General features: G+C 58.7%; 3 protein-coding genes across 16 annotated transcripts in view; 2 read left to right on the top strand and 1 right to left on the bottom strand.

The window, feature by feature from the left end:
- Window positions 1-3,123, top strand: part of CARD14 (caspase recruitment domain family member 14) — a 23,950-nt gene extending 20,827 nt beyond the window's left edge. For all 5 annotated transcript variants that reach the window (XM_039500843.1, XM_039500845.1, XM_039500842.1 and 2 more), the window contains 4 exons: window positions 151-324; window positions 765-880; window positions 1,445-1,560; window positions 2,271-3,123. In XM_039500843.1, coding sequence (XP_039356777.1) covers window positions 151-324; window positions 765-880; window positions 1,445-1,560; window positions 2,271-2,478 — 614 coding nt within the window. In that variant the 3' untranslated portion in view covers window positions 2,479-3,123. The remainder of the gene's footprint in view (window positions 1-150; window positions 325-764; window positions 881-1,444; window positions 1,561-2,270) is intronic.
- Window positions 728-10,356, bottom strand: SGSH (N-sulfoglucosamine sulfohydrolase). 2 transcript variants are annotated; one of them, XM_039500854.1, is made up of 8 exons: window positions 10,237-10,356; window positions 8,089-8,249; window positions 7,601-7,706; window positions 6,586-6,736; window positions 5,993-6,149; window positions 5,589-5,670; window positions 5,195-5,398; window positions 728-4,382 (listed from the first exon to the last, which is right to left on the bottom strand). In XM_039500854.1, the coding sequence occupies exons 3-8, from the start codon at window positions 7,692-7,694 to the stop codon at window positions 3,823-3,825; spliced, it is 1,248 nt and encodes a 415-aa protein (XP_039356788.1). In that variant the 5' UTR covers window positions 7,695-7,706; window positions 8,089-8,249; window positions 10,237-10,356; the 3' UTR covers window positions 728-3,822. The 2 variants fall into 2 exon arrangements, with proteins under 2 accessions (XP_039356788.1, XP_039356787.1); XM_039500853.1 differs by lacking the exon at window positions 10,237-10,356 and adding an exon at window positions 9,646-9,771.
- On the top strand, window positions 9,051-26,891 carry SLC26A11 (solute carrier family 26 member 11). 9 transcript variants are annotated; one of them, XR_005588358.1, is made up of 19 exons: window positions 9,815-9,864; window positions 11,309-11,675; window positions 13,114-13,306; window positions 13,497-13,582; window positions 14,790-14,869; window positions 16,346-16,488; window positions 17,102-17,277; window positions 17,665-17,737; window positions 18,336-18,386; window positions 18,665-18,725; window positions 19,222-19,277; window positions 19,496-19,636; window positions 20,585-20,712; window positions 21,028-21,127; window positions 21,704-21,837; window positions 22,407-22,479; window positions 22,899-23,147; window positions 24,612-24,728; window positions 25,556-26,891. XR_005588358.1 is itself a non-coding variant. In XM_039500850.1 (17 exons), the coding sequence occupies exons 2-17, from the start codon at window positions 11,478-11,480 to the stop codon at window positions 22,991-22,993; spliced, it is 1,788 nt and encodes a 595-aa protein (XP_039356784.1). In that variant the 5' UTR covers window positions 9,051-9,107; window positions 11,309-11,477; the 3' UTR covers window positions 22,994-25,011. The 9 variants fall into 9 exon arrangements, 4 of the variants coding, with proteins under 4 accessions (XP_039356784.1, XP_039356783.1, XP_039356786.1 ...); XR_005588361.1 differs by lacking the exon at window positions 24,612-24,728; XR_005588357.1 differs by having other exon boundaries at window positions 22,899-24,728.

Raw genomic sequence — 26,891 nt, 5'->3', positions numbered from 1 at the left:
TGCGTTCCCTTGGCTGGTGCCAGGCCCCTGCCAGCTGCCATGAATCCGCCTCCCCAGCGTAGCCCCAGCCCTGCAGCTGCCTGGCAGCAACAGGGGTTCCAGTGCCCTGGGTTCACCTGCCCGCCCTGCTGTCCCTTTGTGCCTGCCCAGCCTGCCCCCGGATCTGCCTGCAGGCAGGGAGCTGCTTCACGCTGATGCCGTACACGCTGGTGAGACCCCACAAGCTGGCCCAGCTGCGCCCTGTTCTCTTTGTGCCCACGCTGCTGGGGAAGATCCTGAGCGACAAGCTGTGCCTCACCAAGGGCTTTGAAAAATGCCCATCAGGTACGTCCCTGCTGCATCCTCTCACCACTGGACATCCTGCCGGGGCCATGCTGGGTGCAGGCGCCAACCTGCTGCCATGGCCATGCTGGGCGCAGGCTCCCATCCCTCGTGCTCATGCAGGGGCATGGATCCAGGTGCCAGGGCTGGCAGCAGTCAGGGCTTGCTCCCTGCTCCCTCCATGCCCTGCCACTGAAGCCCCTTGATCTCCCCACATCTGGGTAGAGCACGTCAGTGCTGCAAGTTCACATCCCCGGTGCCCTCACGCTGTCACAGGAGCCAGCGCTGCTTTGCTGGGTGAGTCTCTCCCCCGGCGAGACCACTCCCCAGAGGCCCACGCTGCCTGAGGTGGCATGGTGGGGGGGAGACCCCATGAGGCCACTCCCGGTGAATCAGACTTGGTTACTTCACTTGGCACCTTCCCTACTTTCCCCTCCGCCCAGGACTCCTGTGTGAGGCTGAATGCGCAGCCCAGAATGGAACCTTGGTCCGGGGAAAGCGGGAGCTGGACAGTCGCTGCTGTGTCCCACACCAGGCGCTTCAGCTGCTGCTGGAGAAGGTAACAGGTGTGGGGCTGGGGGCAGGCTGGGACACTGGGCCAGCAGGAGGGACTGAGATGGGTGCTCTGGGCTCTGACTATTGGAGCCTTCCCTGACCGGGAAGCCAGCAGCGTGGAGCTGGGAAGGACAGGAGGAGAGTGAAGGGTTTCTGGTCTCGAACCTGCAGCAGGTCAGTTGATGTTTTACCTGCAACCCCTCAAAGGCCGCCCAGGGAGAGCTGCAGGGCCGCAGGTAGGAGGGGCACCTGCCAGGTCTGGGTTAGGAGCAGATGGGACAGAGGCACCTACAGACACTGCACCGAGACCTGCCAAACCTCCCCGCTACCCCACCGTGCATCTGCGTCTGTTAATCCCAGTGCCTGCAGCTCCCACGCTGGGGAGCAGAGGGTGAATCTGTATCCAGAGCGCAGCAATGGACTCTGTGATGCTCCCTGGCCACAGACTCTTTGGCTCTTGCCAGGGCCTGTTGGGTCACCAGCAACACCAGCCCTGGCCAGCGCCTGTCCCTTCCCACGGTGAGCCCTTGGTGTCAGCCCCTCTCGTTCTCTCCCCGGCTCCCTCTAGGACGTGCACAGCCTGCTGGACGTGGGGCTGGAGTGCGTGCGAGCCCTGCACGCCGCGGGGATCTATCCCATCCTCCTCCTCGTCTCCATCAGCGAGAAGAACGCCAAGAAGCTCAAGTACGTACCACGTATCACTCTGGGCGGAGACGGGCTCCGGGCCCCCCCAGGGCAAACGGCTCCTGCTCACCGGAGACTGCTGGAGCTCTGGGGAATGGGGCCTGGGCCTGCCCTCCCCTGGGTGCCTCGTGCCACGGCTGCAGCAGCTGAATGCCTGCGTGTACCCAGTGGAGGGGACGGGAATGAGCCACAGGGTGCCCCCGTGGTTGGCTGCACTAGTGATTGATGTAAAGACAGTGCAATAGCACCCAGCAGCCTGGCCGGGGTGAGCCCTTCCCCACTGTATGGCGGAGGGAATGTTTGTGCCCACACCAGGGGCCTCGAACAATAACCCTGTGGCCTCCACAGCCCCGTGTCAAGGCACTTCCCCGGGGCAGGTATCGTCCAACCTGAGCACAGAAGGTAAAATGCTCATGCTCAGGTGGTTCGTCAGTGCCAGAGCTGGGACTGGAACCCAGGAGTCCGGGCTCCCAGCTGCCCACTACGTGTATTGCACAGTCACTAAGCCACGCTTCCCAGCAGGAGGCAGACCTGGAACCCAGGAGTCCTGACTCCATCCCCTTCTCTAGCCCCTGGACAAACAGTGAAATCCTGGCTCTAAAGTCCACGAGAGTTTTTCAACCACTGCCTCTTCCGCGGGTAGCCGGCTTTGTGCTGGTCACCCGGCTCAGGGCGTCCCCTCACGGAGTCTCCCGCGGGCTCTGTTTCAGGAAGGCACTGCAGCGTCTCGGAGCGACAGAGGAGCAGCTTCTGGACTGTGTGCGGCGAGAGGAGGCCCAGCTGGAGAAAGTGCCCTGCCTGTACGGCACCGTCGCCCCCGACACCTGGAGCGACCTGGATGCGCTTGTCAGCGCTGTGCGAGCAGCCGTCACCAACGAGCAGAAGAAGATCGTGTGGCTAGAACAAGATCTTCACTGATCGCCCTGGACACAGGGTGGGGCAGGGGGAACCGTCACCGTGGCAACTCTGCAAATGGCACCTGTTTAAACCAAGAGTTTGGTTTGGGGTGTGGGGAGGGGGAGGGTTGAAAGACCCTCTTACCTAACGGGTTAATGGACTTTGCAGCGCTGGGTGAGCCCCCCCGGCCTGCCCAGCAGGCCTCTGCCCCGTCAGCAGAGAAACACAGTAACTCTGGTTCAGAGAGAGAGGCTGCTTTTAATGCCACCCCTGTCATGGTGTGAAAGAGCAGCTGGCTGGGGTGAGCCGGGGCTGCCTTTGAACCGTGTCCCTGGGCGGGTCCCCGGGGTGGGCAGGGCACCTCTGCCTGGTGCCTGGGCCACCTCCACCTGTTCTCCCCGCCTGGCTCTAGCTGCTCGGATGTGCAGTCACCAGCCCACCTGCGCAGGGAGGGAACAGCAACTCCCGCAGGCCTTGCCACGTCCCCTGCCTGGCTGCCCCCACGGGTCTGCCTCGTTGTACTGGGTATCCCAGCTGCCTCTGGATCTCTGCGCACCCTGCTCCCAGAGCCCTGGGGATAGCAGGGAGCCAGGCCTGAACAGGGTGTGCTCGTTCCAGGGACTGTAAATTCTGTAGTTTGCTAAATTAAACCTTCTCATTACTGTGTGTTCAGACCCCTCCTGGCCCTCCCTGAGCTGGTGACACCAAATCCAATGTACTGGCCCTATGGAGAGGGGGCTCTCAGCTCCTCCATGGCTTGCTGGAGACTCCCTGGCAAATGGGGCAAAAGCCCCGATGTGGGGAGCTCCCAGCAGCACCAGTCCCAACCTCTGGCTGCAGGAGGTGCTGTTGGAGCCACTGCAGGAAGAGCTGCAGTGAGAAGTGGCTTCAGCAGGAGATCGGCGCAGAGGATAGGTTGTGAGTAAGCCAAGGACGTTCTCCCAGCGACTTTACTGAGATCATGTATTTGACAGCTTTCTGGTTGGCTGCAGTCCAGCGCTGCCTGCTGATACCCCACTGAGGAGGAAAATGTCCCGTTTGAGCTTCAGGGGCAGATGCTGTTTTGACACACAAAGCACACGCCAGCTGTGTGAATGGGGAAGTGGGACTAGCCCATCTCTGGTTGCTGCCCCACCTTGTGCTAGACGGAGGGTAGCTGGAGCTCTGGAGTAGCTGCGGGGTTGCTCTGTGGACCCCGGAGCCCGAGGGCTGCATGTTTAGGCACTTGATGTCTCATTAAGCAGACGAGCTAGCTGTTCCCATGGGGGTTCTGGGGATTTGGGGAGGAGCTGAGGGCCAAGCAGGACCTGGGGCTGGGTTGGTGTAAGGAATGCAGGCAGGACTCCAGCAAGGTGAGGTGGTGACTCACAGTTCATTGTAAAGTGGCTGGCACTGGGGGCTCAGTTTCTCCTCTAAGACGCCGTCTGGGGCACACACCCAAGGGTCATTAGTGTCCCACTGCCACTTCAACAGGTGGGCTTTGAGCAGCTCCAAGACCTCAGCGTACTGGGAGTCGGAGGCCAGGTTCCGGCTCTCGGTGGGATCGCTGCTCCGGTCGAACAGCTCCCAGCGGTCCCTGTAGTAGTACTGGTGCAGGGTCTTGTTCCAATGGGTCGGCTGCCTGGCTCTGGTCCGGTTGAGCAGGTCCTGGAAGGTTGGCGAGACGTAGAAGTCCTGGTCGATAGGGAAAGGCGTCCTGAAGTGGAGGTTGTGGATCAAGCGGAAGTGCTGGTGCTGGATAGCCCGCATGGGGTAGTACATGGTGACCTCGTGGTGGCTCTGGCTGCTGAAGACGGTGATCCAAGGCTGCTCTGACACCAGGGCTGGCAGGAGCGATTTCCCGGTGAGCTGCACTGTCTTGGTGCCGAAGATGCTGTAGCTGGGATAGGGGACGGCGAACCAGTCCAAGATGGTGGGTGTGAGATCTGGAGAGGGGAAAAGAGGGCGACGGCTGCAACTGGCAAGAGGATTGGGGCAGAACAGTCCCTGAAGAGAGACTCGGTCCCTGAGAGAGGAGGGGGCAGAACCCAGCGGGAGGGTGGAGGTCGTCCCGGGAATTGCAGCTGGGCCCTGTGGAAGTGACAGGTGCTCCCTGCCATTCCTATGGGGCCGCCAGGGAGAGTCAGTCACCGGCACGAGCCGCTGGAGGACAGGGCTCCTGGGCCTCCCTTTCCTCTCTTTCCACACTCAGCCTCACACCTTTGCTGGGCTCCCCTTGTGCGGGGAGCAGCCTCCTGCTTCCTGCCCCGATGCCCTTTTCGCCTTCACACCCACTTCCTCCAGGCATCCCTCCCGCACTGATCCGCCCACCTTGCTGCAGCCCCGAGCCATTGTCCCCCGTTGGTTTGTGAGCCCTCTGGAGCTGGGGCCAGCCCTGTACATCCAGGGGGTTGCCCACCTATCCCACAATCCCCTCTCCCCAGGGGCGGGGCACCTTCATGCTCTCAGAGTCCAGCCTCCTCCTTCTGGCCCCAGACTGGTTCCCGTGGCATTGGGGATTGCACGGCTCCCTCTTTCGGAGAGACAAGCGACTCCATCCAGCGGGGAGAGAGTCGCCTTTTGGGCTGTGGAGCCAGTGCTTCACCTCAGCCATGCCCGTGGGCTCAGAGCACGGGCAGGGGAGACGACACATGGTTTGGCATCGCTCTACACAGCACTGTATGGGGGCCCCCCCACCCAACTCCCCTAACGGCCCCAGCCCCTGCCTAGGCCCCAGAGAGGACGTGACCGCGCTTACCCAACAGGCTGGCATAGGCCTGGCTGACCTGCCCCCAGCGCTCGGTGTGTTCGGGGGAGGAGACCAGCAGCGGCTCAGCAGTGCCCGACCAGTACAGGTTGGTCCTGCCGCTGGGGAAGGGGATGCCGTTGTCGGAGGTGTAAATCACCAGCGTGGTGTTGTGCAAGCCAGCGCTGCGCAGCTCCTCCAGGACCAGCCCGATCCCTGCGTGCAGAGAGAAGAGCAGAGCTGTGCAGCTGCTGGGGGGCACCTGAACTTCCACCCAGCAGGAAGGCTGCCTCCATCCCAGCCCCCCACCCCAGCAGAGGGCGGATTTTCTCCTCTCACCCAGCAAGACCCTGCAGTGGGGGCTCAGGCCCCCACATCCTGCTGCCCGACCACAGCTGGTACTTGCCTTGGTCCATGCGCCCGATTGTTGTGTACTGGGCGGCCAGGTCAGCGCGAGCGGCTGGAGTGTCTGGAACGAAGTACGGGAGCTGCGGGGGGAGGAAACGCAGCAGCTACTAAGCGCTGGGGGCTCCAAGAGCCGTGGGGAGGGGACACAGGAGGTGGCAGAGCTGAACTGAGGACAGACCCCCTGCCAGTGACTGTGGCTCCATCTCCATGCTCAGGGCTGCTCCCCTCCTAACCCCACACATCCCCCCGTAACTCCTTGGGGGGTCGGGGGTGGGGGGGGAAGAAGGACCAGGGTCACCCCAAGTCACCCCACAGCTTTGCCTGCAGAAACCTCTTTCCCCGCTCTGCCGCCCAGCTCTGGCCTGGAGCGTGGGGAGCTGGTTCCCAACGGCCCTGTCCTACCTGCACGTGCTCTGGGCTGTACGGCTGGGGCTTCCAGTCGGGGATCCAGCCCATGCCGCTCTCGCCATTGCCGAACTTCTCACAGAAGGCCCCGTACTGGGGCTGGGAGTGGCCGCAGCGATGGGGATCGTGGAAGGCGACGTACAAGAAGAATGGCCTGGAAATCCCAAGAGGAGAGCTTGTGACTGCGGTGCTCGGGAGAGGCTGACGCACGGGCCGAGCAGGAAAGGGCTGCTCAAGCATGGCCTGAGGCCTCCCACGGACCCCAATCCTAACCCTAGCTCTGGGCCACCATCCAGACCCAGTGAGAACGCTAGCTCCCGGCCACCAACTGGCTCCAACCAACGCCTGGGGCTACCTGCACAGAGAAACGTCAGCTCCTTTCACCTGTGATGAATTGGGACTTGAAGACAAGCCCTCAGAGCTGCAAAGCTGGTTCCCATAGAGCCCCCGAGGGTCCCCACGCTGAGCTGGTAACCTGATGGAAGGTGCTGACCGCTGCATCTCCCTGTAACTCATCAGGACCAGGGTGCTAGGAGGCAAGGTTGCTCAGTCCCAGAGAGAATCCTGCGGCGGGGTGTGCAAGGCCTCACCTCTCGTCCTGGCTCTGCAGGAATTTCCGGACAAGCCGTTTGATCCGGGTGATGTTTCTGCCCACCTGCAGCACAGAGCTGTTCTCCTCAGTGTACGCGAAATCAAAGGGATACACCGTCTCCGGCCCAACGTGCTTCTTGCCAATTATCCCTGCAGGAGAACGAGTCCTGGCACATCAGGAGCAAGCATGTGAGCAGGCAATTAGAGCAGAGGATGCTGCTTTGGTCTTTCCATGCTCCCCCAGGGCGGGGTTAGGAGTTGCTTGGGGCAGCAGGGAAACACTGGCTTGCACAACCACATTAGGCCTATAGATGCCACTGGCGTCTCTAGATACAGAAGTGAAAGTGACGGGTCCAGGCAGAAATGCAGAGTCAAGGCCCCAACTGGGGGGGGAGGGGGGGGGCGGGAGCAGGGTCGATAAAAGTTGACGAATTAAAAAAAAAAGAATTTTTTAAATTTAAATTAAATCCAGGTTTAATTTAAAAAACAGACCTATTTAAAATTCAATTTGATATTGACAACCTATGTTAAGGCCTAAACTTATTGTCTATTAAAATAATTTAAATTAAGTTTAAAAAGTAGTATTTAGCAATACATGTTTGCATCCTTCTGGTTAGCAAAACGAAGCACCCAATGTAGTATAAAGGCTCCCTATTTAGCTGCAAATCAACAGGCTTGAATGGTTACCAACCAATGAGAATCAACCTTTCTTTAGGAAAACAAGAGAAGGACAAATGCAAAGCAAGGTTAAAATTGCGATTTAAATCACGGTTTCCTGCTTGCTGATTTAAATCATGTCTAAATCGGTGATGTCAATCACATTGATTTAGAGTGTGTGTGTGTGTGTGTGTGTGTGTGAGAATGAAACTTGTCTAGTGGGGCAGTATCTTAGGCACACGTTTAGCTGCCCACCTCTCACAAGCGTGGATGGGGTTCAGTGAGACGGATGTGGGAAGGGGACGGGCTTTGCACACTCTCCCACTCCCCTCTCTTCCCAGCACCCTGGCTGTTTACCTGTCCGGATATGTGCCTGGCTGAGCAGCAGGGGAAGACTCTGCACCTTGTCAAAGGAGTTGAAATGGTGCACGTCCTGGTGCAGCCCATACATCCCATTTTGGTGCTGCAAAACAGAGACCAACAATGAGACAAATTGGCCAGGCCCGCACATCCCTGCCCCGGCCGCCCTGCGGAGCCAAACCACGGCCGTCTTCAGGTGCCACGGGCAGAGCGTGTGCTACCACTGAGGCACCAGACACTGCGACTGGGCAATAGGCCATCAAGGGAAGTGGGGGAAGCCCCATCACTTGAGCCATGGACAAAGCCCCAGAGCAGGGAGTGTAGGGAATCAGCCTTGATGGGGCTAGGGAAGGACTAGTTGAGCTATGGGGCTGGATGCCTTACAGATGCCGATAGCCAGGCGCTATCGATGGGCCCAGCAAGCGCCTGAGGCAGCAGACCCACACCTGCTCCCCTGCCCAGCGCGTGGCTCGGGAAGGCCCTACCTGGGGTAAGCCGGTCAGGATGCTGGCCCTGCTGGGGGAGCAGCTGCTGACGGAGGTGAAGGCGTTCCGGAAGACGAGGCTGCGCCCGGCCAAGGCGTCCAGGTTTGGGGTGCTGATGGCGGAGTTGTTGTACACGCCGCTCTCAAAGCCGCCATCGTCCGCTGTGCAGCAGGGAGAAGCAGGGCAGGGTGTGAGCTCAGGGCCCATGTGGGGAGGCCAAAGTGCAGGGGCTCTGTGGGGATCTGTAACTGGCACTAGAAGGGGGGGGTATTTGTCCCCCCACGGCTGGTCCACAGGAGAGGTTAATGAGTCTGCTACAGGTGCCAGCGGGGAGACTGTCCTCTAGCTCACGGGCCGATGCTCATGCATCCAGGGCCGGCTTTAGGAAGCGCAGGGCCCGATTGGAACAGTTTCGACGGGGCCCTGGCAGGGATGACTAAAAAAAAAAAGAAAAGAAAAAAAAAAAAAAAAAAAAAAAAAAAACAAAAAAAAAAAAAACTTGTACTCTGCGGGTTCAGCTCTAGTCTTCAGCAGAGGTCCTTCACTGTCCTCCAGGTCTTCTGTGGCACTGAAGCTGCCTGCTGCTGAACTGCTGCTGAAGTGAAGAGGAGTGAAGGCGCTGCCGCTGAGGATCGCGCGCTGCGAGTAAAAAAAAAAAAAAGAGCCTCCCTCCAAGGAGGGCCAGCCACACAACCCCCCCCCACCCCCAGCGGCTCTGCCACTGGGCACTGGGCCCCGGGGCCGGGGGGAATTGGGAATTGCCCGTGGGTGGGGCCTAAAGCCTGCCTGTATCTGTTCTGCGAGCTGGAGTTCAAACCCTGCCATGGGCCCTGCAGTGTTGGTGACACACACCCCAGGCCGCAGCAGCGCAGGAGTTGTCGTGAACCAGGCTGCAGAGCCCCGCACTGTACAGGCTCCCAGCTGCTCAGGCAGTTCCTGTCCCAGGGGCTGCAGCGGGGACGGGCAGTTAGTCCGAGCAGTGACTCTGGAATCCTCTTCTTGCAGCTGCTCCCATGGGGGTGAGTCACCGCTAATCATTTCGTGGCCACTAGGAGCTTCTCTAGGGGTCTGGAGGAGTCTGGTCTTGGGGCTGGTTGCTGTTCCCAGGGTCTGGGTACCAGGAGAGTCTAACTTTGGGTGGCAGATCCCCGTGCCCAGTCCAGGAGCCATCCCTGGTGCCAGGGTGCCCGGTCCGGCGACGGGCCCCGCTCCCCAGGGGCCGGGAGCTGGCCCCGCTCCCCAGGTGCCCGGTCCGGGGGCGGGCCCAGGACCCAGCGGGGTGCCCGGTCCGGGAGCTGGCCCCGCTCCCCAGGTGCCCGGTCCGGGAGCTGGCCCAGCGGGGTGCCCGGTCCGGGGGCGGACCCAGCGGGGTGCCCGGTCCGGGGGCGGGCCCCGCTCCCCAGGTGCCCGGTCCGGGGGCGGACCCAGGACCCAGCGGGGTGCCCGGTCCGGGGGCGGGCCCCGCTCCCCAGGTGCCCGGTCCGGGAGCTGGCCCCGCTCCCCAGGTGCCCGGTCCGGGAGCTGGCCCCGGTCCTGCAGCCCCCGGGCCGCACTCACCCACGAGGAGCAGCACGTTGCGGGCTCGGCGGGCCCAGCCCAGCGGCAGCGCCAGCAGCAGCAGCAGCGCCCAGCGCAGGCCCATGGCGACCTGCAGCCCGGGCCCCACCCGCAGGGCCGCCCGCCAGCCGGGGATACCGCCCCCTCGTCGGCTCCGCCCCGGGCGCGTCACGCCAGCCGGGCCGGGGTGCGGGCGGACGGGGGTGGCGGCTGGCGCGGGTGAGTGCGGGGCCCGGGGTCCCTTGGCCGGGCAGCGCGGGGGGGACAAGCAAGGCAGGGGCAGCCAGAGCTCTCCAGGGCCTCTCCTGCCCCCCCCATCACCCCCCCCCTCCGGGCAGTTGTGTACCGCAGAGGAGCCCCTGCCCCTGGCAGGGCTGCCGGGGGGGGGGCAAGTGGGGCCCCCGGGAGAATAGCGTATTCTATAGTATTGGAACTCTCTTTTATGGAAGGGGCCCCCGAAATTGCTTTGCCCCTGGCCCCCTGAATCCTCTGGGCAGCCCTGGGCTCCCGGCTCCAGGTGCTGGAACTAGGGGTGCTGCTGCTCCCCCCTCCCCTGGCTTGAGGTGGTTTCCATCCTAGAGAGGGTTTTACCTTGTGGTTCAATGGCTCTCAGCACCGTTTGGCCTTCACAACGGCCCCGGCAAAGAGTTCCAGGGCGGAGGGCCTGTGCTGTGGAGCAGCAGCGCTTCCTTTTGTTTTAAACCTGCTGCCTGTTCATTTCATCAGGTGACTCCTGGTCCTTGTGTTATGTGGAGGGATAAATAACACTGGGCAGTATCATAGCCAATGAAGTTAATCTGAGGTGTGATTATTGCTAGTTGAAAACTTTTCACTTTCTCCATCACAACGTTCAGGATTTTATAGCTCTCCATCGTATCCCCCCTTAGTCGCCTCTTTTCTCAGCTGTCCAGTCCTAGTCCTTTTGATCGCGGCTCCTATGGATGCTGTTCCAGACCCCTGATCATTTTTGTTGCCCTTCTCTGTACCTTTTCCGGTTCTAATGTATCTTTGTTGATATTCCTGTGTGAAATGAGGTTTGTTGTGTCCCTCATGGTGGGTCTTTGTCGCCTTGGCCCTGCACAGGGGGAGAGGCGTGTGCCGCCTGTCCCTGCCGCCGATCCGGCTCGCCCTGACTGTTCGTCCTCTGTTCTCAGCCCTTGGCTTTGGAATATAATCAGAGCAAACTAGCCCCTGCTGGGCCACTTACTGCCCAGATCCATGTGCTGGGCATTTCGGGGAGGGGGGGGGGCTGCTTTCTTTGCAGCCCTGTGTAAAAACTCTCTATTTCCGTCTCTTTGCCAACCAACGAGAGAGAGAGAGAAACCAGTTGAGCAGCACTCTGCCCATGCCAGTCCCTTGGGACCCACTCCCTGCCCTGGAGTGCTGCTGGCCAGTGACCCTCTGGGATACTGTTCCAGGAGAGGGAGCCAGAGCCCATTCTAGGGGGCAGAAAAATTCCACCCAGCAAGTTCTCTGCACTTGCCCCCGGGGCCAAGGCTCTGCCTTAGGAGACCTCACCAGGTGAATGGAGGAGGTGGAGGCATCCCTCAGTCTGGGCCTTGATAGGAGACCAGAAGGAGAGGAATCCGTCGGTTGGTGCAGACAGTGCCCCAAGCATCCCTCCCTGGCCTAGGCCGAGTCTCTGAACCTCCTTCCCACGCAGGTATGTTGGAGAACCAGAGAACTCCACTGAACAGAGCTGCTGAGGACACTGTCTTCTCCTGGTCACCATGTCCCCTGAGACCGCTGCAGGGGATTCTAGCGGTGCCCTGACAGACCCAGCTGGGCCTGGAGCGTGTTACACACTGGCCTGAATCCCCAAGAAAGCTGCTATGGCAGAGCGGGACCGAGAGGCCCCCCAGAGATGCTGCTCCTACCACACGGTGCAGAGGAGGCTCCCTGTCCTCAGGTGGCTGCCCCACTATTCTCTGGGGTGGCTGCAGCTCGATCTCATCGCTGGCGTGACCGTGGGCCTGACTGTCGTGCCGCAAGCGCTGGCCTATGCCGAGGTGGCCGGCCTGCCAGTTCAGGTGCGTTGCTCGATTCTAGCCCTGGAGGGTTGTGCCAGGGGTGGGTGGAGGCAGCTGTTGCGAGTTCCTTTGCAGAATCACCTCGAGGCAACCAATAAGTATTGTTTCCCCTCCTCTCAGGGCCGGCTCCAGCCTTTTTTTGTCGTCCCAAGCGGCAAAGCGAAAAAAATAAAATAAAAAAATATTAAGCCGATCGGCGGCACTTCGGCGGCAGCTCAGTCGTGCCGCTCCATTCTTCAGCGGCAATTCCATGGCGAGTCCTTCGCTCCCTCTCGTCCTCTTCGGCGGCACTTTGGCAGCAGCTCAAAGAGGAAGAGAGGGACTGAGGGACCTGCTGCCGAATTGCTGCCAAAGACCCGGACGTGCCGCCCCAAGCACCTGCTTGCTGGGCTGGTGCCTGGAGCCAGCCCTGCCTCCTCTGTTCATACAGGCACCCCAATGCCTCACTGCTGGGGACATTGAGCAGGACATCCCTTGCCTGTCCCTGGCCTAGGCGTGTGCTGATCTGATCAATGCAGGCTCCTCACCCGGCCTTACATACGCCCAAGCTTAGAGCTCACTCTTTCCATATGTGAGTAAATCCATAGTGTCCTCTTATAGCACGTACCCCCAATGCCACTACAGCCTGGATGTTCCCCAGCTGCAGTAGCTAAATGTACTGTGGTATTGGAGGAGTTTCCCAGTCACAGCGCGGAGGATATTATAAATACTGCCACACAGTAAACCTCAAGTTTTTGATGGTGGCCACTGCAAAAATGCAGAGTTCTGAGCATTATAAAGGGGGCACTGTTCACAGTGGGGGTGATTACAGTGCAGGGGGGAGGTTGCATATCCTGGCAGAAGGCTGAAGTTTGTAACAGCTGGGGACTGGGTGGGTGTTAGCGAGGCAGTAACACATGGCAAGGTGAGTGGTTGTGGCAGGGCACTAGGGTGACCAGATTGCAAGTGTGAAAAATCGGGATGGGGTGGGGGGTAATAGGTGCCTATATAAGAAAAAGTCCCAAATATCAGGACTGTCCCTATAAAATGGGGGCATCTGGTCACCCTACAGGGCACATTGGGGGACTGAAGGCAGGCAGCCTCCTGGGACCGTCCATGTTCCTCTTTCAGAAAGTGTGTGGGACAGATATCGGGGTGACGAATGTGCTACAGGTTTCAGAGTAGCAGCCGTGTTAGTCTGTATCCGCAAAAAGAACAGGAGTCCTTGTGGCACCTTAGAGACTAACACATTTATTTCAGCATGAGCTTTCGTGAGCTACAGCTACAGACATTTCTTCTGAAGATTACCCAATACTTTCCCCTGAGATACTTCCATGGCCAGACCCTTTGTTAACCAATCCCAGCCATCCTTTCCGAATGCCCAGTTCCTGGCGTGATCAGAGCAGGTGCCCAGGTTGCTGTGATTCTGGTGCTGAAGGCTCTGTTTGTTCCTGTGCAGTACGGTCTCTATTCCTCCTTCATGGGCTGCTTTGTCTACTGCCTGCTGGGGACCTCAAAAGATGTGACGCTGGGTCCAACGGCCATTATGTCGCTGCTGGTCTCTTCCTATGTGTTCCATGACCCTGCCTATGCCATCCTGCTGACCTTCCTGTCAGGCTGTATCCAGCTAGCCATGGGTCTCCTGCACCTCGGTGAGATGCTGCGGCCATGTTGGGCCTTGTTTTTGTATGACGTTTCTCATTCTAGCAACTTGTCCCTGCAAGAGATGTCTCTGCTGTTGTCCAGCTCTGACTTGTAAAACCTTGCACTCTGCATGTGTGTGCATGCTGCAGTCTGTACCTAGGATAGCAGCTTCCTTATAGCAATTTCCATCCTTTGCAGGTTTCCTACTGGACTTCGTTTCCTGCCCCGTCATTAAAGGGTTTACCTTGGCGGCTTCGGTCACCATTAGCTTCAACCAGGTCAAGGTAGGTCCTTCTCCTGCATGTAGCCTTTTCCATTTCTTTAGTTTAACTTGTGCAGTGGCCTAATGCAGCCTTGCAAAGTTGTCATAAAAATTCACCGGCCCAGGTGCACGGTCTGCTTAGCTCAGCACAGTGATGTCAGTGGAAACATGAAGGATAATTCACTTGCCTCTCAGACAAACAAGCAAACAAAGAGTTGCGTCAGATGAGTGCACTGGAAGGATTTTGCAAGGTTGATGTGATGGGGGTGAGTGTCCTGCACTGCCATGCTGGTGACCCATAGTGGGTTCCTCGCTCATTCCCTCCCAGAGCCGAGAGCATGCTCAGTGCGGGGCAAGTGGAGGTGATGTTCTGCCCATTGCCTGGGCTTCCTGGTAATTACGCTGTGTGGACAAAGCTAAACCAAGCCGTATGCTTCCCTTGTAAATACACTGTCCTCCTCTCTGCTGACGACAGGGGTTATGGGGGTGCTGCGGGGACAGTCTACCATCTGACTGCAGATTTTTCTCTGAGGGGAGGTGAGGGGGGCTGGGATTGGCTGTGAGGTTTGACTGGTCCATGGCTTGGCCAATCCTCTTCATTCCGTGTGGTGATTTTAGGTATTGCCACATTTCCTTTGTGGTTGACCGTAATCAGAGAGGGATGTGGGTCAGCATATGCTTTGCAAGGCGCCAGACAACAGAAAACATCAGCTAATCTCTTATGGTTTCATCAAGTGCTCTTTCTGGGAGGAACCTCTGAGCTCTTTTAGCCACATTCACCGTCAGCCTCTGGTGACATGTGAGAACTCGAGAGGCGGCAGCTGGACAGTCATGGGTCAAGGAAAACACCCCAGTTTGAATACCACATTGGGAGAGCCTGTCTGCTTGCATGGGAAGCAGGACTCTGTCTCCATGGGACTGGAGCTGCCTCAGCACCAGGCATCTGGGAGACTGGGAACTGTCTCCCCATTGAGCCTCCAAAGTTTCCTAGGGCTGGGGGAAGGATCTGGAGAAAATTCCTTGGCCAGAGGTTTGCACACAGCTATGTGGTCTGGTCCCTGATGAAAGCTCCCAGGTAGCAGACACAAAAGACACTGCGTGGGCCAGTGCCATGGGGAAGGGGAGGGGCCAATGCCGTGCTGTTTGGTCTGGCATTGGGGTACCTGTCAGGTGCATTTGGGAGTTGGGGCTGTGCTGGGCTTTCACGGGGCCTTTGTTTGTTTGCACAGAACATCCTGGGGCTGCACAACATTCCACGACAGTTTTTCCTGCAGGTGTATCACACCTTCCAAAGAATCGGGGAGACCAGGTCAGCAGACATCTCTGTGCTCTTCCTAGGTCATTCCTTCCACCAGCGTCCTGGCGTGGCTGGTTGGAGGTGGGGGGAAGGCAGGGCTGGGAGAGGCATGTGACTATAAGGGGCAGCTGCCTGCTGCATCGTCCGTCAGATCACACCAGGCACAAGCAGACTGCCCAGTGCCCTGTGCCAACACGAAGCTGTACTCCATGGATTGCTTTGGGGCGTGGGGACATATGGGGTCGGCCTGACTGTTCGTGGCCTCCCCAGTTGCCGGAAAGGGGGATGGAGCTGTGAATTGTCTCCCTCTCCAGTCCCACCGCTAGAGCAGGGCATTGGGCCCATCGGCGAGCGGCCAGTCCGAAAGTGCTGAGCACCAAGCAGTTACTTGCATGGTTCCCAGTTCAAGCCAGTCCTGGGAGCGTCTGTGCCTCACGCTGCCTCCCTGACCCTGGGCAGCCCAAGCTTGCGAGCTCGGTTGTCTCTGTGCCTCACCTTGCCCTGCCCTGCCTCTGTTAGCAGCCCCTGTGGCGAGGAAATTACTGAGTGTAATGGGCCCATGCTACTCACTGCTCAGCAGCGCCTCCTCGTGGCTCATCTGGGGAATTAGCTCACCACTCTGCACCCCATCCTGCAGTCGCTCAGCACCTTGACACATTCACTCGCTCTGCAGTCCCCATCTTGCTGGTCAGGAGCCGCAGTGGCTTAGCCCTCCAGCCAAGCCCACCTTCCAGGGTTCACCAGGGTCTCTCCCTATCCATTGTGCTGACTGCACCGCTCCCACAGTGCTTTGTACGGGAACCCAGGCCTCCCCTCTGCACCGGTTCCAGTCCGGGGCCCCTCGACCTAGCAGCTCAGGTCTGTTCTCTCAGCCCTCACTGCCCCTTCCCTGGGCTGCTTCCTCCCCCAGAATCAGGGAGCAGGGCTGCAGGCTTCCTCGCTGCAGCCCCTGCCTCTGTGGCCAGCTCCCTGGCTTTAGAGCAGCCCCGTTTGTTCCTGCCCGTGTGAGCGTCAGCCGCAGTTAAGTCTCCTTGGGTCCTAGCTCCTCTCCAGGAGCAGCCAAAGGCTAATTGGCCTCTCTTGCTTCTGTTAACCTCCCAGGGCTCATGTGGGGTGAATGCCCCGTCACACAGGTTTGCCTGTGACTCCACACCCTGGCACAGCCCTGTCTAATACGTTTTGGGCCCGGAGGCCAGAGTACATACCCTTTGCAGCAGTGCGGTGAGGGGCTGAAATGGGGGCAGGGAATGGTTGCCCCTGGCCAGTTCCGGTTGGAAGTGGATCCTGCTCCACTGATTCCTGTCGGGTTTCTGACCTGGGTCCTTCTCCCTGTTCCCTGAGAATTGATCTGATTGCGGCAGAGACGAGTCTCCTGGCTCAGAACTGGAGCCTTGGCTGGGCTGGGCCCTCCCCCTCCCCACGACAGAAAAGCTTTGCAGCAGTGCTCGCAGTCTGTTGCGACACGTCCCGGATTTGGTCTGTTTGCAGGGCCGGGGATGCTCTCTTGGGGCTGGTCTGCCTGGCAATGCTTGTGGGGCTCAGGGCGATGAAAGGCCACATCCCCAGGATCCATCAGGTGGAGCTGTTGTCCGTCAGGATCAGTCGTCTTATCCTCTGGGCCACAGCAACAGGTTAGTTGACTGCCGTGCCCAGCTCTGACTGACGTCAGCTTCCTCCTGGCAGCACCCGTAAGGTCCTGGAGTTAGCCCAGGGTCAGAGGGTGATGAGGAGAAATGAGGACCCTGCGAAGAGGAGGAAACAGTGGGAGGGTTGTGTGCCTGCAGCAAATACCTGCTGGGAGAGTGCTCTGGCCCAGGCTGGCTCTTGGGGGATGTGCTGGGCCGTGGGGCCGTTCACCACTAGGCCAGAATCTGGCCTGCGTTGGCAGGGCCCACAAATTGTTCCGATAGGATGGTTGCTTGGGGGCCCTTGTGTGAGATGGGTCTGTCCCCTGGAGGGGCAACGGTCCTAACCACTGTCCTGACTGGCAGTGCCTGGCCCCTGGTGGGCACCCCCCACAGAGAGGGCCAGGACTGGAGACTGGACACCCCTGGCACGGTGGGTCTCTCCAGGGCAGGGCTGAGGCCCGCTGGTGGGAGGGTCGTTCTGCTGCTGCCCATGCTCTTGTGGACAGCAGGCGTCCACCTTGGCTGGAACGAGTCCCCAGTGCATGTCTCTCCCCGTGCCCATCCCCAGTGGGCTCGGAGCGATGCCTTCACCGCGGTAATTTCCTCTCTGATGTAGCTCGCAATGCACTCGTGGTCCTGTTTGCGGGCCTGGTCGCCTACTCCTTCCAGGTGATGGGCTCCCAGCCGTTCACCCTCACTGGGGAGACGCCCCAGGGGCTGCCTCCCTTCCAGCTGCCGCTGTTCTCCAAGGTCGAAACCAACAGCACTGTGCCCTTCAGCGAGATGGTGCAGGTGAGTGGTGCTGGGGTGGTGGAAGCAGATGGGTGCTTCCCAGGGTGGTGCTCTAATTCTGTACCGTACCTTTAAATGGCTGAGCAAGCTCGAGAGAGGTGGGATTCCGATGGGAATTGGAGGTTCTCCCCTTTGCTCCTTTCCCTCCAGTTGGGGAGCAGACAGGGCTGGATGCATGGAGCCTCGGGGTGACCTGCCCTTCGGCACGTATGTGCACAGGGCTGGGGGAGCCTCGCCCGGCTGAGCTGCATCATGGGAGGTTTCCTCTTGAGACTCGTGCTTCCTGCTGCCCTCAGAGATGGGGGACAGTGCAGAGGGCACCATCTGTTGCGTCTGCAGCGCTCTCTGCCATGATATACATGCTGGCCTCTTCCATCCCCTCCCCAGGACCTGGGAGCTGGACTGGCTGTGGTGCCGCTCATGGGTCTGCTGGAGAGCGTCGCTATTGCCAAGGCCTTCGGTATGGTGTTGGGTCTGCCGTGCTGCGTTCTGGGCTCCCAGAGCCTTCGCCCCTCACATGGGAAAGGGTCTCGAGTCAGCTGCCACTGGATGGCGGTGGGGAAGGACCCTGGGGTGGACCTTCCACGTGTCAAAGAATAGCACAGGGGATGCAGGAAGGAAGTGCCTGGGGACTGTCCCCTGGAGTGTGGGGTCAGTGGGGTCAGGGGCGGGGGGATCACATGGAACATTCCCCCACAACTGGGCATTTCCCCCTGTAGTTTATTGCCCTGGTGAGGCAGCCCATGGGGAATGGGGTAGGGAGGTTCCCCACGCCCCAGGCTGTCCAGGCTTTGCACGGCCAAGACAGGAGCTCAGTGTTGGTAAGGCCTGTTACTGCTCTCCAGGTACGGGGAGACCTGGAGAGCGAAGGTGGTGAAATGAGCCACTCCCCAGGGGTCCCGTGGGCCTGTGACTCAGGTCATTCCCCCGCAAAGGCTGACTCGCCCCTCCATGCGCCTTGCTGCCCCTGCGCCCCCTGGGTGCTGGCACAGGATTCGTGGGAAGCTCTGGGATAAAGGGGTGGGGAGTTCTGCCCAGTCACCTCCTTCTTCTTTCAGCCTCGCAGAACAATTACAGAATCGACCCCAATCAGGAGCTGCTGGCGATGGGTAAGAGCTCAGCCCGTGGGACGGGGGATTGCCAGGACGTGCTGTGCGTGTTGTGGGCAGCCTCTCTCCAGCCGGCTGGGGTGGGGTTGGGAGTTCAGCCTGGGGACTGAATCTGCTGTGGACCCTCGTCTGCTGATTGGAAGGCGCCTTGGTGGTGGCTGCCCCTCACTGAGCTGATGGGACGGAGGGCCTGCTCTGCCCCCCCCTCCCCCGGCACCATCTTGACTCCCCTCCTGACTGCACCGTTCACAACATCCCTTCTCCCCCCCCCACAACAGGCCTCACCAACCTCCTGGGCTCCTTCGTCTCCTCCTACCCCGTCACCGGCAGCTTTGGGCGGTGAGTAGCACCACTGAGGCTGGTTGAGGCAGGGCACGGGGGGTCCTTGGTAATGGGCTGGGTGAGCCCAGTCAGGGCCTGGGTTCGGAGCCCAGCCAGTAGAGAGGGGCCCTTTTCCCTCCTGCCCCGTGGCCCCTCGGTCAGCAGCAGTGCCTGGACCCTCAGGGTTTGCTTTTGTTCCTACCCGGGTGATGTATAAAGTGGGGAGGGGTGGGGGGGGATGGGCCTTCCCCGGTGTACTGCATGCCCTGGGGAGGGGCTAGTCTCTGGACAGACAGCAGCTCAGAGCGGGGCCTGTCCCCAGTCCCCCCTCGTAGGACTCGGAGTCCATCCAGCAGCTCCCCCATCGCACTGGGGAGCCAGCACTGACCCCTCCCCCCCATTCTGCTCTCCTCACTGGACTCTGCAGTCAGGGCAGCTGGAAGGAGCTGGCCTTTGTGCCTTCTGCCCGGAGCATTGGCACGGCCTGTAACGGTGCATTTGGTTTGTGTTCCAGGACAGCGGTGAATGCACAGACAGGCGTGTGCACCCCGGCAGGGGGGCTGATAACAGGTAAGTGCCCCGCTCTCACCCAGGGACTCCCTTGGTGCTTCCCCTGCCATTCCAAGGGCCAATTCTGGGCCCGGCCCGCCCCAGGGTTTTACATCCTGTTCTCACCCCTGTGAGGCTGGGCTGAGTGTGTGTACGGGGAGGGAGGCTGGGGTGACTGTGCCCTGCCGTGGGTCGGGATCGGGTGTCCGTGTTTCACCATCTGCCTTGTGTCTCCCCAGGGACCCTGGTCCTGCTCTCTCTGGCCTACCTGACCTCGCTCTTCTATTACATTCCCAAAGCCGCTCTGGCTGCTGTCATCATTTGCGCCGTGGCCCCTATGTTTGACGCCAGGATCTTCAGAACACTGTGGCGGGTTAAACGTATGGGCACCAGCAACCCGCTTTGCTCGCTGGCTGGGGGGCTCCGAATTCCTGCTCTTTGCATGGTTTCAGTACAGGGGGACGTTCGAAGGGATCCAGCACCACCTGCAGGCCGTTATTGGCGATACTCTGAAAAGGGTGGGATTTGGTATAACCTCCACCTGGTTAAAATATCCGTGAGGTAATATCGGTCATTGGACCAACTTCTGTGGGGGAGAGAGAAGCTTCCGAGCAACACAGAGCTCTTCTTCTCCGGCAAGGTGTTCCTCTGCCGGACCCGTGCCAGTTACGCAGGGATCTGAGAGTGCCACTTGACTGTGTGTGCACCACACCTGGATGTAACGTAGTTCCCTCCCTCCCCGAACGCTCTGTGCCCTGGTGTACAGAAAGGCGACACCTGGGGGTGCCCTGGACCAAGAGGGGACAGTTTACATGATAATATTCAGCGCGGAGGTAGCACTTCACATTTCCAGGCTGCTGTAACACATCCATGTGTCCCAGCCTGGGGATTCTGGCCGGGTGTTGTCCCGCTCACTGACCCAGCTCCAGACTCTGCCCTTCTTTGAGATGAGGCCTTTGAGTATCCCACCCCCCACCCTTCCCCTCTCACCATCTCTGGTAGCCCTCGTGTGGTGCTTGCCCAGATGTTGGGATTGAAGCACACAGGCAGCCCCTAGATGTTCGGATGTTGTGTTAGCACCGAACCCTGGCTTCCTGCCCCCCAATCTGAACCCTTTCCCGCCACCAGCAGCCTCCAGCCTGTGATGGACCATGCGCAGAAGCATCTCTGCTCCCTCTCTACAGATGCGAACGGGCTTCTCTTCCCTCGTCCATACCCCTTCCCCTGGCTCCATGGGCTGCTGGCTGACTCCAGGGGCTTCACAGAACAGCTGCTGAGTGGGAGGGTAAACGGATGGGACGAGGCAATGACTGGGGTCTCACTCTCAGGGCTGGACCTTGTGCCGCTGTGTGTGACGTTCCTGCTCTGCTTCTGGGAGGTTCAGTACGGCATCGTCGCCGGCATTCTGGTCTCCGGCGTTCTCCTGCTCTATCCCATTGCCAGGCCCCGGATCAAGGTGCGGCTCAGACCTCCTTGGGTGGGGTTCAGCTTCAGTGGGGTTCCCGGAGATGTGGGAGGATGTCACTATTGCCATAGGCATCTACACACACACACGCACACACGGCTGTCTGTGTCGGGCTGGGGGGGAGTCATGGGTGTGTGGTGAGAGACGGGGTAAAGGGCCCTTTGGTGTGAGGGACAATGGCTGGCTGTGTTACCTACCCGCCCGCCTCCACTGTGAGGGGGATACTGGCTCTGGGCTGAGAATTGGAGCATGTGACGTTACCCAGCGCAACCACCTCTCATCCTTCCCCTCTTGGTTCTCCTGCAGCTTTCGGAGCAGGAGGTGCTTCTCATGCAGCCTGCGAGTGGTCTGCACTTCCCCGCTGTTGAGTCCCTCGGAGATGCCATGCACAGATGGGCTCTGGCAGGTACGTTGCAGTCTAGCCTGTTACAAGCCAAACACACCCTTGTTTCGATGCTGTAGCTTGTGGACAGCGCTGGCCTCACTGCTGCAGCCTCTGAATATAAATGGGTCCAGAACGGCTGCTCCGCAGTGGGGGCTTTGTCAGCCTTGGCGCTCCTGATTCCCCAAATTCAGATCAACTCCTCAGGCAAATGCCCGTGAAGCTGATCCTGAACCTCCTGTGATCAGCCAGCTGGCCCCTGAGAGCCCTCTCCCTGCGGCTTGTAGGGAAGAGATTTTGGGGAAAGCCTTAGTTGGAATTGGACTGGGATTCACTCTGCCTGGGCAGGACCCATTGATGCAGCTATCAAGGCTTTATTCTCCACTCTCTCTCAGGCTTGTCTGGCCTTCAGCAGGCTCGCAGTGTAAAGGGCTGGCTGGCTGGGGCAGGACCGGCAGAGGCTTCGCTAAACTCGTGCCAACTCTCCAAACTGCCAGGCCCAGAAAGATCGATTCCTGCTTTAAGTTTCCTGCCTAGGTGGCTGGCGAATGTTCTGCTGGAAATGTCAGTGAGGTGACCACATGGTATTCTCGCCCTCAGTGTCTCCGCCACGCTGTGTCATCCTGGACTGCACCCATGTCAGCAGCATGGATTATACCGCGGTGATGGGGTTGGCAGACCTGCTGCAGGAGTTCAAGAAAAGGGGCGTCACCCTGACCTTCTCTGGCTTGCAGGTGTGTCTGGAAAGGGGGAGCAGGGAGGCTCTGGCTGTCAGGTTGGACCAGGGACATGGGCACTGCAGCTGCTTCCAAAACCAATGGACTGGTCACCAGATTAGCTCAACCGAATTTCCTTCCCCGGACTAGAACTTGGGGCTACACTTGCAATTTGCCAAGAACTCGAAGTCTGCACCTAACTTGCCACTAACGCAGCTGGTGTCAGTGCCCATCATCTCAGATGCAAAAGCGTGGCCCAGCATGCATTGCGGCCTGGCTGCTCAGGTCAGGATGGAGCATGGCATCTTGAGACCTGCTGTCCTCATGGGCTGCACCTGCCCACTCAAGAGGGGGGAGGCTGCTGCTACAGTGGCTGCAGAATCGGGGGTTCACTCATATGGATCAAGAGGTGGGGAGGGGCTGCAGCTGTCATCTGTGCTGCTCCTACCTAGGGGTTGACTCAGCCCAGTCTCCCTTCCTGAGCCTCCCAGGACACACGTCTGGAAGTCTTTGCTGTCGCTGTGAGCAATGGAAGCTGGAATGTCACAACCACACTCATCCTGTCCCCTTGTCCTCTCCTCTCTCAGGGCCACGTTCTCCAAGTCTTGCTGTCTGCAGATCTGGAGGGATTCCAACATTTCCCCAGCATGGAGGAGGCGGGTAAGTGAGGCCAGGACCCTACGCTCTGTAGGGCTGGGAAAGGCTAATCTGCCTCTGGCGTGGGACCAGCAACACGCCGTAACCTCCAGAGAAATGCTCCAAGTGTTCAGACTAGGAGCTGCTGACTTGGGCTCCGGGGAGACTGTTGAATTGAATCCCTCTGGTGGTTATCAGAGGAAGCGCTTATGGGGTTAGATAGATCTGGAGACCCCCAGAAAAGTGTGTGTGTGTGTGTGTGTGCACGCGTGCACTGGCTGCCCTAAGAGAGACTCCTTCTATTTCTTCAGAGCAGGAATTCAGCCTCTGGAAAGTTAAATGCCCCTGAGTCTGTCAGGGCATCTCAGCGGAGCCTAGACCTTTGCTTTAAATGTCCCTGTTTTGCCTTCCTCTCCCCTTCCCCACCCCTGCGTCTCCTGCAGAGAAGGGCCATGGAGCAGAGCTGGATGGCAGGCGCCGAGTCCTGCTTCACAGCGCCAGCGAGAACATGCTGCCAGCATCAGGGCTCATCCAGTGAGGATGGGCAGCCCGCCCAGGTGCCGGAGGGTCTCCTTGCCTGAGACTGGCACCTCCTGGATGCTCTGGAGAATGGACACGTGCCACCCCCTCACCCCTGCCCTGGGTAGTTCCTAGTGCACTTTAAGGCAATACAGCCGTGGCGATGCTAACTGGTGAGGGGACAAAACCAGGTCTCGCCCCTTTGGGCTTGTTTCTCCATTGCTGGGTCCCGGGGAGCACTGAGCCATCTGACGTTGTGGGAGCCGGTTGCTAGCTGGTGGTGGGAAGCGTAGTGTTTCCGGGGGATGGCACTGCCCCCACAGGGGAAGGGGACATTGCCTTCCAGGGCCCCTTGTACTCCCCTTGGTTTGTTTCCACTGAATCGCCCTGGCTTTTGGGGAAGGTGGTGGTGGCAGCGGGATTGGGTGGAGGGTGTCTGAACATCAGGGGACAATCGGAGCAGGGACGGGCAGTGGAGAACCCAGCCAAGCCTCCGACGGTCTGTGCAGGCTGCCTGGGGAGTACGGGCATTACGGATGCTGGGCCAGATTGAGACCTGTCGAGTCCGGCTGGGCTCTCTGGCCAGAGCTGAGCTCGGGAGCTTAGTGAGGGCTCTAGCACTTTAGTGACATTATGGACAAGGGAATGATAGTCCAGAAAGGGAATTATGGGAGCGATGTGGTCTGCAAAGGGGTGGAGGGAGCGCAGCAGCGTCTGGGTGGGAGATCTGGGCTTTGGAGGAGGTGCTTGGGGCGGGGGCACCAGGACTCAGATGCCTCAGTTTAAAGGTGGCTTTTAGCTGTCACCAGCAATAGGAAACAAACTGCCCCCTCCCCACCCCCATGCACTGCACCCTCTGCAGTGCTCATCACCCCACCTGCCTGATATCACACCCCCACACCACCCTGGTTCCAGACACAACTCCGCACATTCCTGAGTCCACAGGCATTGCACACTGGATCGCCCCAAGGTCCGTCCAGACGAGCATCCCGTCTCCAGAAGCGGCCAGTACCAGATGCTTCAGAGGCAGGTGTGAGAAATCCTGCAGGAGGAAGATGTGGGATAATCTGCCCCCCTTTGAAAATCTCCTGACTCCTCATGGAGGTTGGCTGGTGGAGGTTCTCTTCCCAAACTCCGCTTTTAGTATTTATTATTACAACTCTGCATCTTGTTATTCACATAAATGTCCAACGCCCCTTTGACTTCTAGCCTTTCCCTCTTAATGCAGCGTTTCAAGGATACAGTAGTTGTCCTCTGTGACCAAGGACATGTCTCGGCCACCAGCGTTGGGGCTGAGCTGGGACGCTGCTATGCTGCACTAGCACGGCTTTGAAACTGCTCTCTAATGCTTCAGAATCTGATTTCCTTTGAAAAGAAGCAAGCCTCTAGCTGCTACGGTTGGGGGAAAACCTCACAAATGTGAAATTAGTGCAAAGAGCCTGAAACACTAGCTCGGAGAGGGGAACTGCTCTGCTCAGCTGGGAGGGGCCAGTGAGGATAATTGAAATGTCACCATTGTTAACTATTCCAGTCCCCGTGTAAGGAAGGAGGTGGAGGGACACCGCTCTGCACAATGCTCTGGGGGTGAATTGTGGTGCATTGGGGAGAGTCGGCCACTTCTTATTATTCTTCCCCAGTCCAGAACAGAGCCGAGCCCAAGGAGCCTCTGGGCACGTGCAAGCCGGAGGAGCCCAGCTGACATTTTAAATGTTCACACAATCTGCTGTGCATGCTGCCTCGTTCTGGCCACTCACGTAGGTGCAGCTTATTATTTGGGTGCAGCTTTCCCTCCCTTTCCCAGCCTGCAGCCAGCCCAAGTGCTGCTGACTCAGGTCTGAAGGACAATGGAGCTATGGGGGAGGGGAGGGATGGGATGGCTTTAGTTTTGCAGAGGTGAACTTGCTTCCTCCGGCCCGGCCCCGGGTCCTGACTGGGTGCAGCTGCCCCCATGAAATACACATTATGCAATGAAAACAGTTACACCCTGGCTGGGTGCACAATCCTCCTTCCCTCTCAGCTGAACTCCCCCCCCCCCCTCCCCATTTCAAAAGAAAAGTCATTAAGCCAGGGATAAGTCTAGCGCTCTACTCCAGTATCCATCAAGGTCTGTACCAGCTATGGGCAGATCTATTCCTGTGCCAGACTTGGCTACAGTCTCAGGGGCACTGACCTCTCGGCCTCTGGCTACCGTAGAGTGTGGCCGGAGAGGGGGCAGCTGGACTATTTTGCTGCTGTGCAGTTCAAAGCTTTTGTTACACACTGACCTGATTCCCCCCTACCTGGCACCCGGTGCTGTCACTGGCATTTGTGCAAAGCAGGTGTGCGATGCCACCGAATCAGAATTCTCCACTCAGACCAGCAGTTGCATGTGCTGTGCCATGGATCAGGTGTAAATTACAACACTCAGCAGTGGGGAGTCAGGCCCACTGCTTACAGAGGATGAAACCTTTCTGAACTAGCATCTGCTCTGTGTTTCCTAGGGGAACGCTCTGTACCATGAACAGTAAAACTGCGATTACCAATGACTCAGTCTGTGGCTCTTCCATTCCTTTGAGAAATGGTTTCTCTTTTCGATTTGCAGGAATGACTAAACCCCAGGCACTGCCTGTGACTCAGGAGTCCTTACAGGCAAGAGATGGAGGGTACCCAGTTACGAGTCCGTACCCCGGGACTTGCCAAGACATGGCACGTCTCCCCTGTGATCGATAGTTCCGCGAAGGGGGCCGTGTGCAGTCTGTGCCGAAAGCTAAGAACTCGCTGGCTGTCATGGTTATTGGGGGAAGTATGGATGGAAAATATCGTAGGCGTGATGGAACGTGGGATGTTGTGCTCCAACGCTGCTGGAGGTGAAGCTGCTCACCTAGGCTGAGGTGGTTCTGGGAGCGAACTCAGTGAAGAGGGAGGACAGCTGACATCTCTCAGCCCAGCCAAGCTTTTACAGTCTAGACAAGGGGCAGGCTCTGGCCCTTTACAGAGCACAAAAGGGGGAACATTGGGGCAAACGGAAGGTGACAAAATGCCCCAGGTTAGGAAGAGAGACAAATGGTCTGGAACTGTGAAACAGAAACAGAAGGCCCCAGATGGCATCCATTATGGAGGGGACACTCCGCCAGGGTGGGTGTTGTAAGAAACGTCGACGCCAGCTCTCTCGACTGGCCAAGCGCTGTATGGACTGCCCACTGGGTGAGAATTACTTCATTAGACAGGAAAGGAACTCACTCATAAGTAGCGGCTCTAGATTGCAGGTTAGATTTTTCTTTTATCTGTAACCAGGAGTTTTCAATCCTTAGACTTGCTTCTATGTGACTCTCTGTCTTAAGCTTTGTCAGAGAAACGTGTATATCAGCTAAGTGCCGGGTGCTAAGGAGAGTGTTGAGCGGAGGCAAAGTGAGGGAACTGTGGGACGCTGCTTCCACGGAGGCAGCAAATCTGTGTGCACTGTGTCCAGAAGTCGAGGGCCTGGGCACTCAAGTGTAAGGAAATGGGGTGTACAGATGGGTCAGAGGGACCTGAACCCCAGGACCAGAGCTTAACTGTGGGGACTATTTCCAGAGATTGAGCCACAGTTTAATTCTACTCTGGCCCCTGACTTGCTTAGGGAGCCTAAGGGTTGGCGTGTGCATATTGCCAGCCTGCAGAGGGGAAGAGTGGTCCTTGTGCAGGTTTGCTTTGAGGATGAGGACTGATAAGTTAGGTATAGAGAGATCGCTTTGTGGAAAGTGTCTCCCCTCCCGTCTTGTATCATTTTCCTGTCTGAGCTCACGTGAGAGCGTTGTGATTGTCTGGTTTCACCCTGCTGTTGTTATTGGGGTCTTTAGTGCACTGCATGAGGGACACCACATTTGCTGTGATGCTCGGAGGACCTTTCCCAGACCTGGAGAAGAGCTCTGAGTGGCTCCAACGCCTCTCTCTCTCTC

This window comes from Mauremys reevesii, linkage group 15 (assembly GCF_016161935.1).
Source record: "Mauremys reevesii isolate NIE-2019 linkage group 15, ASM1616193v1, whole genome shotgun sequence".
Classification (NCBI taxonomy): Eukaryota; Metazoa; Chordata; order Testudines; family Geoemydidae; genus Mauremys; species Mauremys reevesii.
This window is presented reverse-complemented; position numbering and strand designations above follow the sequence as displayed.

Coding starts and splice junctions, on each gene's coding strand:
- SLC26A11 (XM_039500850.1), top strand. CDS start 11,478: ATGGCAGAGCGGGACCGAGAGGCCCCCCAGAGATGCTGCTCCTACCAC. Junction 19,278..19,495: donor GGCAGGGGGGCTGATAACAG/GTAAGTGCCCCG, acceptor GTGTCTCCCCAG/GGACCCTGGTCCTGCTCTCT. Junction 21,838..22,406: donor TGACCTTCTCTGGCTTGCAG/GTGTGTCTGGAA, acceptor CTCCTCTCTCAG/GGCCACGTTCTCCAAGTCTT.
- SGSH (XM_039500853.1), bottom strand. CDS start 9,730: ATGGGCCTGCGCTGGGCGCTGCTGCTGCTGCTGGCGCTGCCGCTGGGC. Junction 8,250..9,645: donor CAACGTGCTGCTCCTCGTGG/GTGAGTGCGGCC, acceptor CCTGCTGCACAG/CGGACGATGGCGGCTTTGAG. Junction 5,399..5,588: donor AATCGGGCGCATGGACCAAG/GCAAGTACCAGC, acceptor CTCTGCACGCAG/GGATCGGGCTGGTCCTGGAG.